This window comes from Sphaerodactylus townsendi, linkage group LG09 (genome assembly GCF_021028975.2).
Source record: "Sphaerodactylus townsendi isolate TG3544 linkage group LG09, MPM_Stown_v2.3, whole genome shotgun sequence".
Lineage (NCBI taxonomy): Eukaryota > Metazoa > Chordata > Lepidosauria > Squamata > Sphaerodactylidae > Sphaerodactylus > Sphaerodactylus townsendi.
In genome coordinates, this window is record NC_059433.1 from 61,844,827 (window position 1) to 61,856,462 (window position 11,636).

General features: G+C 41.0%; 1 protein-coding gene across 2 annotated transcripts in view; it reads right to left on the reverse strand.

Moving 5' to 3' along the window:
* The window catches only part of TRPA1 (transient receptor potential cation channel subfamily A member 1), a 46,247-nt gene extending 34,939 nt beyond the window's left edge, over positions 1–11,308 (reverse strand). For both annotated transcript variants that reach the window (XR_007245463.1, XM_048507829.1), the window contains exons 1-4: positions 11,197–11,308; positions 4,308–4,484; positions 2,849–3,011; positions 1,421–1,596 (exon numbers count right to left, since the gene is read on the reverse strand). Coding sequence is in view for 1 of the 2 variants with exons in the window: in XM_048507829.1 (XP_048363786.1) it covers positions 1,421–1,596; positions 2,849–3,011; positions 4,308–4,424 (456 nt within the window). In the remaining variant the exon portion in view is untranslated. The remainder of the gene's footprint in view (positions 1–1,420; positions 1,597–2,848; positions 3,012–4,307; positions 4,485–11,196) is intronic.
* Positions 11,309–11,636: the final 328 nt, after the last annotated feature.

Here is an 11,636-nt window from a genome sequence, read left to right on the forward strand (position 1 = left end):
GACCTCGTTAGCTGACAACCTAAGATTCCTCTGGCTTCAATAATTTTGTAAAATAGACATTGCTGCTTGGCTAACTTCTATAAGTTAAACCAAACAGATACAAATTTGTCTTACAAAATAGAACAAACATAATTAAGTAGAACAAACATGATCTGACAATTCCATAATTATTCTCCAAGTCCACCATGGGGACTCACATCCCTATTTCAGCCTTTTTCAGTGGAAGCCCCATGGTTATCAAACAACTTCCCCAAGGAGGTACACCTGGTTCCTGCACTCTGGATCTTTAGGAAGCAGCTAAAGACAGTTTTATTCATGATGGCATTTGATTAATTCTTCTGCCAACTGGCAGTTTTAAATTACTGATTTTAACTGGTGGTTTTTATGTATTTTATTATTAACATTGTAAGCCACCCCAGTTCCTATAAGTTAGAAAGGTTACTAAAAATGTTTGAAAGAAATAAAATACCACTGCTTAAAGTCCTGTTGGCAATTTCTTTTTCAAGTGCTGCAAACCTGATTTAGACTGGAACCACAGCAAATTAGGAGGAACTCCTGCCTATGCCCTGTGCTGTTTTTCTAGTAGGGGGCTACATGTCCAAGCATTCAATACACATGCAGGACCTTGGAGGAAAAGGGGTTCCTACCAGGAAGTCACAGCTGCACTATGGCTGCAAGTCCCTGTGGTAGACTCGCATGCACTGTAACATATAGTTTAGCTCTGAAATGGGACATCTTTTATTTATCATTCACCACGGTATCTTGTAAGAGCAGAGGTGCTAGGATTTTACAAATGCCTGCTTCTTTCAGTCAAGCAAGAGTTAACTGTTGAAGTCACATGACTAGAATCACATGAACTTCAAGAAAGATCTTTCTGTTTCTTCTTTCAGCAAAAGATGAAAGACAGACATATAGGCATATCTAGACTGCACGGACACCCAGACTGAACATTTGAATAGACAGTTTTCTGTTCCTATATTTAGTATAAATTGATTTGTTATCTAGCAAAGGTCTACAAAATAAGTCACTCATGTCTCTGCCTGTTTGTTACTCTCCTAATTCACAGCAATACAACAAGAGGCCATTATTTCAACTGCAAATATAAAATAAGGTTATACAAAGGCCTATTTACTATTTTGGATTCCAGAAAAGTAGATGTGTTTTTCTGTTGCAACAAAAGCAAGAAAGAGTTCATGACATTTCAAAAACTAACAAAATTTTATTCTTGCACAAGCATTTATAGGGAAAAAAATTAAAAATTGTAGCATAAGCTTTCGTGGAAAGCTTCCACAAAATTTAATTTGAAATTAAAGAAATATTCTTTAAGACTCTACCAGACTTGTTTATTTTTTATTATTTCAGAATTAACCAATATACAGATGTTCATTTACAGGCATATGATCATGCACTTTAGCTTTACCTTCACTATTTCATTTTGAAGAGACTGTACAGTCAAGTGAAGTGGTGCCATCAAATTGGAGTTAAGAATATTTGGATTAGCTCCTCTGCTAAGAAGAAACTTAACACTTTCAATCTGCTTTTTTTTGGTGGCCCAGTGCAGTGGTGTGTTTCCAGAGTTGTCAGTCACATTTAGTGCTAAGTAAAAGGACAGCAAAACAAGTTAGATGTCATCTTACATTTTGGCTTCATTTAAATTATCAGATCTTAACAGGGCAATATGTTATAATAAACAATTAACTGCAAATGCAGACCCCAGCCTAAATAGATAAGGAAATAACACTCATTTGAGGCAAGAATTAAAACTGTACAGACTGTGTCTTTAGATGTAAATTTATCAAACACAGATAACATGTATAATGCTCAGGGTTTCTGAGCATGGATTACTTTTCCAATTCATCAGTATACTATGCATTTAAAAGGATCTTTTGAATCATTGCTTCTAGGGCAGGAGTCTCCAGCAAGATTTCTGATTAGCGTGGAAATTTTTAAAGATGTTGCTTTGGCAGCAGCTGCAACCATGGCTTAAGGACTTTCACTATGGTAAGCTGCAGCAGCCATTTTGTGGCTGGCTCTGCCTCCTTCAACAACCATTGTGTAGCTATGCCCACCATGCCGTGACAGAATTTCAAAGATGACTACGGACTCAAAAAGGTTGGGGACCCCTGTTCTAGGGAATTATATTAAGATATTCTAACAGAACATTAACATCAGCAAGGAAAGAAGCAAAACAGTCTATCCTCAACCACAAATTATATATTTAATTTCTAAACATTTTCATAATAAGTTAGTTACCTTTGGATCATTTTTCTACTTGAAAGGTATTTCATGAAACTAACCCCCAAAATTTCTAGATTAGTTCCAAAGCTCCTAAAAGCTCAGGCACAAGCAAATGCTGCTCAGTTTGTTAAATTATAAAAGAAAAAGAAAAAAGTATAGGAAATGTAAACCCATTAATTCAGATGTATGCTGAATGAGGTTATATGTTATAATAAGTTGAGTTCAGGACTTACTGTATGGTGAATCTATCATCCACCCAGGGCCAAACATTTTGCAGAGCCTCAACAAAAGGCAGTAATCACAGAACAAACAGCAGAGCATATACACAACCAGGTTGTGAATATATATAGAACCAAGTTTAAAAGCAGGTGCAAACAGGTTTAAAAGGAGTTGGCTATGTAAAAATTTACATGTACCTTTATTTAATTCTCATTGTATTCAAAAACTAGTACCTAAATTTCATGCAAAAATATTGTCTACAAAACCCAACATCGTACAAAACAAAACTGAGGCACCATCTTCGTTCATGTTGACTAATCTTAAAGGGAAAAATATTTTCAAAGCACTATACATTCAAACTAATGACTAAAAATTGCTTGTCATTTATCACCTTCAGCTGGAGAACCATCAATAATCATCTGCATTGAGTCAAGTTGTCCTTGTCCAGCAGCATGATGCAATGGAGTGGCATTGAGATCATCTACTTTTTTAAGTCCATCACGGTTCTTCTTAATAAAGCTCCGGAGTCTGCAGGCACTTCCATCTGAGATCACCTAATTTTATTTTTTTAATGTTGTTATTTATTTTCAAAGACAGTGGATTACAGAAACTCCAGTCACCTTAGCATTCAACATGAAAGTTTGTTAAACAGTTTCTAGCCATTAACAATCCCGTTAAACCATAGCAAAGATGTAACCATCATGGGTTGAATTTCTTTAAATCCAATAAATGCTGTTCCATTTATTTGAATTCAGAAAATGCATACTTGTTGAAGTCCACAACATGACCCTAGAGGTTTTGCCTTTCCATGTTGTTTCTCAACTTTATTTTAATTCATTTATATCCCACTGTTTTCCCAACAGGGATCCAAAATGGTTTACAACGGGGGGGGGGGGATGGCACCAAGGGAAAACACCTGCTCTGGGTTCCCCCCGGCACCCCCCGCTTGTGGATGGGGCTCAGGGGCAGCTCAGTCAAGCACCACAGCAGCTGGCTGGCTTGTGGCCCAGGCTGCTGCTGCAGTGCCTATCCAAGCCGTCCCTCCAAGCCACACACCCCACGCCTCCCTGTAGGCTGCCTCCTGTCCTCCCCAGGCCTTGGGGAGGGCAGAAGCCGGCCTGCAGGGAGAGGGCGGCAGGACACTGCAGAGGGTGCCCCAGGAAATCGAAGCCAGTTTTTCAGACTACAGTCCACTGCTCTCAACATCGCACAGGTTACACCCATCTGTTTCCCAGGAAAAATGCAACCGCCAGAAAGTCTTCCAATATTATCCAAAATGCACATCTTTTCTGAGAAAAGGAAGCACATTCAACCTTCTTTTATGCAAATAGTTATACTAATGGGTAACCTTTACAGAACAAAAATGTGTAGAAAAAAATCATGGTAAGACTTCAAGACAACTTGTCAGTTTCATTTCCACTCAACACACATACACTCAAAAGTAACACAGTCTAGGATCTTAGTTACTTTGCTTTCCATACCAAAGCGGCACAGGAGAGAATTGTTGCCCCCTGTTTTAGGACACGAGGAGTGACATTCAGAGTCAAATGCGGGGAGCAGGCTTGAACGTGGACTGCTATGGAGAAAGGGAGAGGTAAGAAACGTGTATGTAGAAAAAGCAATTAGGCGATTATCAGACGGTTTCTCCGGTCGGGGCTCCTGTGCTTCTAACAGCTGTAGGACAGACAGAGCTCCAAACGATTCGGTTGTTGTCCCCGTAACAGTAAAGATGACTTTCTGCCTGGCTATTATGCAACTATTAAAAGCACATCAGTCTTGGGGAAGCGGACCAGCAGCCGTCTCTCCACTCACCTCGTGCCTTTTACGACTTTTTTCAGGCAAGGCTTTACCTTAAAAACATCCTGCGAGGCCAACGAAGCTGCGTCTGATTCGCACACGACGCCTTCGTAGGACGGGCTCCGCTTCTTCTCGTCCGAGTGGAACCACTTCGCCAGGGAGCGCTTCATTGCGGCTCGACCCCGGGATCCTCGACGGCCGCCCTCCCGCAACTCTCAGCCGCTCGCAACCTGCGAGAACCGCAGCAAGAAGCGACTCAGACAGGCACTGTGGTTACGGCTGAGGAGGCGGGACGAGGCGGACGGGCGAGCTCCACAGACCCCCTGCCCACACTGACTCTCAGTTCAAGGGGCAAAAAAAGCGCAGCCGGAAGGGAGCCGGTGCCCGGGGGGGGGGGGAGGCGTGCGTCGAGGGAGCAATGGAAATGGATTTGCTAATCCCTGGGCCCTGGCAGCATCAGGCGTGACCAAATCGTGCTAAGGGCTTGAGCAGGTCGTCTGAGCCAGCAGTTTGACCAGGGAGGACATTCCCGCCTTGCTGCAGAGCCCCAAAGGCCGGGTAGGCGTTAGGCAGCTGGGAAGAGTGGTGGCAAGTGGTGTAAGGCTGCTGTGGCCTTCCAGTTTAGGTCGTGTGATTGCCTTCCTCTGCCATTGTTACAGCCTTACACCAGGCAGACGCAGTGGCGTAGCTAGGCAAACTGGAACCCTGGACAAAACCTGAGTTTGATCCCCGCCCCCCCCCCCCCGCCCATGGGCAGCCACCCTCTCCCACCATGACCAAACAATGATTTTTTTTCCACCAGGTCATTTCAAAGTCGCCATCACATTATAGAACATGCCCCAACTCACAAAACTGAACACATCAATGGGCCATGCCACACAGCAGAAATATTTTTTGAAAACTTTTTCAAAATGCTTTCAAAATGTTTTATTCCTGCTATGAAAACATTTTATGGTGTTGTATCCAAGTCCCCCCAGTTGGGGAAAACAGCATCACTTTCAATGTTATTTAAACTGGTGACCCCAGATTCTCCCTTTAAGGAGGATTTAAAAGGAGAATCTGGGCTCCCTAGTTTAAACAAGTGATACTGGAATCCACCCCCAAACAGCATCATTTTCAATGGTGTTTAAACTAGGAAGCCCAGATTCTCCTTTTAAATCCACTTTAAAGGGAGAATCTGGGGTCCCCAGTTTGAACAACATTGAAAATGATGCTGTTTGGGGGTGGATTATCCCCCACCCTGAAACATTATCACTTTCAATGTTTAAACTGGGGACCTCACATTCTCCCTTTAAATCCATGCCGAAGGGGGTGGATTTAATAATAATAATAATAATATCCTTTATTAGGCATTGAGAAAATAAAAGAAAGAAAACAAGCATTGGCAGGAAGGGGGTGGATTTAAAAAGAAAATCTGGGGAAATTTAGGGGGTGCCTGCTGTCAGGGGTGCAATTATTAAGATAGCAGCACCAAAATTTCAGAGGATCTTCGTGAGACCCAGGTTTGGTGAAGTTTGGTTCAGGGGGTCCAAAGTTATGGACCCTCAAAGGTGTAGCCCCCATCTTCTATTACCTCCCATTGGAAACAATGGGGGATGAGGCACTCCCTTTGGGAGGCCATAATCTTGCACATGAGAATGCTTAGGCTACTTCGCTTTCAAAACTGAAGACATTTTAATCATCCTCTTCCCAATTTTTTCCATTGTCAGTACACTCTTCCCCGAATATTCTTTAATCCAGACTTCTAGGAAAGGACACCATTTATTTATTGTATTGTATTTTTATCCTGCCCTTTCCCTGAGAGGCTCAGTGTGGGTTACAACAGATTGTCCAATCCAAACACGTTGTCATATTGTCTGAAGAGAAAAGTGTGTGCTCTCAAAGATTCTGCTCACTCTGCCAATATTCCCCAGCTATCGGCCCCTTAGGCCACCTATGGCATTCATGATTTCCTAGCCAGTCTAGGTCTTAAATATTTTGAACCACAGACTTATTTCAGCTTGAGACCAGATATTGGTGTATGTTGTTGAGATCAAGATGTCCACTCAAGAAACAACCTAGTTGTGAAATTGTTTATACCAAAGTTGCACCACTACAAGCAGGGATGTAGGTATAGATTTTTTATGGGGGGAGGGTAGGGTGGGCACACCCTCACCCGCCCCTAGGGCATTACCACACCTCCCCAAGCCCCGCCCCTGGCCTAGCGCTTATAAAAGCAGCTCTCCAAGGTCGGGGATGGCAGACTCCCCTGCCCTGCCCTCCCCTGCCCCTCCTCTCCGGGCAGAGGCATAGAGGGAAAATGGAGCCTGGTGCAATCCTGAGTTCTATGCGCACTGGAAGCGCTGGAATCCACCCCCAAACAGCATCACTTTCAATGGTGTTTAAACTAGAGAGCCCAAATTCTCCTTTTAAATCCACCTTAAAGGGAGAATCTGGGGTCCCTAGTTAAACAACATTGAAAGTGATGCTGTTTTGGCATGGATTATTCCCCACCCTGAAACAGCATCACTTTCAATGTGGCGTAGTGGTTAAGAGGAGGTGCATTCTAATCTGGAGGAACCGAGTTTGAGTCCCTGCTCTGCCACTTGAGCTGTGGAGGCTTATCTGGGGAATTCAGATTAGCCTGTGCACTCCCACACATGCCAGCTGGGTGACCTTGGGCTAGTCACAGCTTTTCGGAGCTCTCTCAGCCCCACCCACCTTGCAGGGTGTTTGTTGTGAGGGAGCAAGGGCAAGAGGAAGATCTATTGCTACTGCAAATGTTGTATGCAATCCTAAACGCCAAGGCAGGATGGGTCCTCAGTTGCATACACAGAACCTGTATGCATCCATTTTGTTTGTGTGTATTCAAAATTGCAGCTGAATATGCAGTCATTGGAGATGGGGCCAGTCAATCAGTGTGATCTTGATCCTCTTTTCTGCTTCAATCCTTTCAATGGATAATCAATAATTGCATATGTAGGTTTACATGAATGTATAAATATATTACAGACAATAGATAAAAACAATAAAGCTCAGCAACTTTTTATTTTCAAATTTAGATCATCATGATCAAAAAGCCTTGTCCATATGCCCCCATTATCTGAACTATGGTGGGTAAAGCTGTTTCTGGAAGGCACCCTTTAACCAAATTCACATGGTACCATCCCTACAATGCTCTTTCATCAGCTACTTGAGGTGATCCTTTTAGAAAAAAGTCTTCAATCTATAGACTATTTTTACTGGCAAACTTAAGGAACTGTTGTTTCTGTCCTATTATGTTAACTAATGCTTTGATACTCCAGATGCTTTTTTAATTGACTTTTAAAAGATATTGTGTTATATTGTGGGCATTCTAATGTTGCAATCTGTGTGAGGATTCTTCAAGAGGCAATAAACAATGTGATGACTGAATAGGAATAAGATTAAATGTTCGCACTGGGCTGGGTGTTGCCAAGTAATTTAGTTCTCATGCCCAGTTTACAAGAGGAAATTCATGGAAGTTCTTTGAATATAAGAAAGTTCTGCAAACCATGAACTTCACCTAAAAAGGCAGAGTTGGGAAATCTTTCCAATCTAACTAACCAAAAGTTTAACTCAAGGATCCCCAAACTTTGTTAAACATATGGGCACTTCAGACATTTTGAGAAAAGGTTGTAGAACCACCACAAAAATCTGTCATAAGTATGAGAACAATCACAAAATGGCACTCATATGGTCCTTTTACAAAATGTCTTCCGTGTGGGGTAGGGCCAGTCAAAATATTACAATATTCCAAGACTTTCCCAGGTTTACTTTTAAAAAATCAGCTACCGGGAAGCACAATGAAGCTGATTTTTTCCCCTGTTCCATTCAAGGTTCTTTTGATTTCCAAAATCTCAATGAGCAAGTATGTGTCAGAAAACAGTGGCACCACAGGGTCCTACACTGGTAATCAGTGCTCTAACTACATGTTGAATGTAGTACAAGATATAGGAGTTGCCAGAATTACTAGAAGAATCTTGAAAGAGTACATTTTGACATCTAAGGCCGTTTCTGCACGGCCACGCTGGGGGTTGGGTCGGCGTCAAAGGGTCCCAGAAACTACTGGGAAGACGGCACCATGCTGCTCCTTTGCCCGATCGACTCACCTTCCCTGCGACCGTCTGGCACATCACCGAGGCCAGGGGACACAGCCCCCTGCCCTGCGCAACCGCTCCGGAGTCACAGGGCAGGGGGGGCGTGTCCCCAGGCCTCGGCGATGCACCGGACAGTCGCAGGGAAGGTAGTCGATTGGGAAAGGGGGAGGGATGGCACCTTCCAGCCGTTGGAAGCTGCTGTTTCCCAAAAAAACCAGTTGGGAAACAGCGGCTTCATGCCACTGGGGAGGCGCGAGGGCGGCGCGGCTGCGAAGCAGCTGTGCCCCCCATGCGAACAGCTCCCTGGGGACGGCGTTTTTGCTGTCCCCAGGGCACTGTATTTGGCCCGTGCGGAAAGGGCCAGTCAGTCAGAAGCCATGGCATTAAATTTATCTTGTTCAGTATATGTCTCCATATGGACTAAGCTGTGGGACTTTGGGTGGGGGGAGGGTAATATAATATAAGTTAACTTGATTAGTAAGATATTTAAATGTAAAGATACTATTTGTTACCTATCTATCTCAAGCTTTAAAAAAAATCCTGTACATTCTACTGAACAAATTGGTTTGCATGAAACAATGCATGCTGTTGAAGTAGTTGTTTTTTTTACTAATGATACTTTTAAATCCTATCTAATATTCCAACATGTAAAATATATCTATAGACTGCTTTTACATGTGCTTCCAACATGTAAAATATATCTATAGACTGCTTTTGTTCCAACATGTAAAATATATCTATAGACTGCTTTTCTAATTGCCTTTTTCCCCCAAGAGAAAGAACATCACTACAACATGTTTGTCTTTTGTTAGTTTCTATTGGGCAGAATACATGTTCTCTATTTAAACTGGTATCAGTTCAGAAATGTAAAGTAATTTTACGGAAAATACCAATAATATGAAAAATATGTTAAAAATGAGGTTCTTAGGCGGAATAAAATAGAATTATAAACATACTGACTGCAGTATCATATTTCTCAATAATGTATTCACATAAAAAACTAATTCAAATAAGCAGGGAAAATAGTCAGTATTGTTTTCCCCTGAGTGTACTAAAAACACTTTTATACATTTTCTTCCAGATCCAAGCTTGCTAATGGTAAAACAATGGATCCATTAAGATAAGGAAGAGTCACCAAAGGTAACAACAGCACAAACCTTTAGTGAAAATATGACTGTTTAATAAAATGAACTTCATATACAGAAAAGACACAATTTAGCCGCTAGCAAGCACTCAAAAAACCTGATTTCATTCTATGGGAGAAGTACATACATGCATAAAACCCTTGCTTTGAAATCAATGGGGATTTTTAAAAGTTAAAACTTCAGACAGAACCCAAAGTACTAAATGATTAAATATGAAAACAGATTCAAGGTTTTTTCAGGATTTTTCTATTTGCCAAAAAATTGTCTGAAAATATATTTATGGCTGACCAGGATGGAAAATATTTATAGTCATAATGAACATAAGATGCATCATGTAATCAGGTTGTCGTTCATTGTGCTAAATCTCAGAAAAATCAATGAGAGACGGACTGTAAACCACAGTATCTGCTCTTTAATGGATACAAACACTGGACAGTGCTCATGTGTAATTAATTTTTCTCACATATTTCAACATTGCTGTTTTTTTAAATTGCTTACATGTATGGAAAAAAGTTAGAATGAGATTTCCAACAAACAAACTAAAACTGCTATAATTCAGCCTTATATTCCATTTAAATAATTTGAACGGGTTTTGAGTAAGTGTTGAGAATGCTACCACTGAAGTCAGTACCTAGGACTCTGCATGAATCAGTTTTGCTTTACATATTGCTTTGACCTTAATATACTTTTGAAACTTTTCAAACCTGAAAAAAAGCTGGTCCAATAAAAGGCATTTTTCTACTATTCAGTATAACCCGAGGACAGTAGTCTGGATTCAGTGGTGCCCTTGTGAGACTTTAAACTATAGTTCATGGTAATGCATTTCCACAGATTTCCCATGTGAGCAACATTTCTGGTACTTCTCCCCATGATATTCCTGACATCTTGGCAACCCTCTAGAGCAGTCTTTAGGGTGGTGTGAGGGGCTGTAAGTAGGAAAACTCTTTTCTGTAAGTGAAGCTCCTCTCACTGTTCTAACTTGTAATTAGGAAGATCTTCCTTTCATATTGAATCTGTCCAATTTTTGCATGGGGAAACTATGTAGTAATTGTCTGATAATGATAAAAGGACCTGTTGTATTACAATCTTTCTTGTCTGTGAAAAGCTTGATTGGTATACTTCCAAAATTAAACTATATTAGGTTTAACTTACTGTTAACTGATGTTTATTGATCTTCAAATAGCTATGCCAAATGGCACAGTTCCTGTACAGAAAGGACAACAGCAGTTCCCAAAGGAAATGGGAGATGGGAGAAGGAGATAAAATTTAAGCAGGGATTGGAACAAAGGAATAGAATAAAGTTAGTTGGTGGCAGATAACACAAAGTGAATGTATATTCTAAAACACCTCTGGCTGAAGAAATACATTCTTAGGAGAGATGCAAATGCTTAATATGTACAGAATTTGCAGCTTTTGCCAACACAGGGATCATCACAGTGGAAAGAAACAAACTGGGCCAGTTCAGGAGTAAGACAAACTTTACATATGGCACCAAATTATAGAAATAGTCAGAAATTGTAAAAGCTTGGTGACATGATGCTGTCAATTGGAGGGAGTGGAGTGATTTTTTGAAGAATAGCACTAAATAGGTCTATAAACTTGTTATAAATGTTGATCTATTACATCTGAGGAAACATGCTTCAAAAACATTAAGAATGGACAATCTTACTCTCTTAGTAAAAAAGCAATAGCTTAATTACCTTGCAAAGAAGTTTTCAGAGATGAAGATCACAGTTCTGTGTGAAGAACTCCAAGAAACGGCTATCTGAATTCTCAGCTCCAATTCCTTTGATAATGTCCAGGAAGAAGTGCTGCCAGCAGTAGTCTCACACGGCATATCGCTCTTTGTAAGAATCATTTATGTAAGAAATGGCTGGCCAATTAACAACGTAGGCGGAGCACACATCTTTGGAATGTTCTCGTGGAGCCTATTTTGTTTTAACATCTGGCAAAGCCTGTTCCATGATTGGCTGTTTTTATAACTGTATCACAAGTATCTAATGTAATACAGCTTTGGCTTTGTTAGATAGTCACAGAAGGGCATCTGCTGACCTTTCAAGTGAACTAATTGCTTATAATGGATAATCTAAACAGCAGTGTACAGAAATACAGTCTGCACAGTTAGATTGATTTTCCTGAA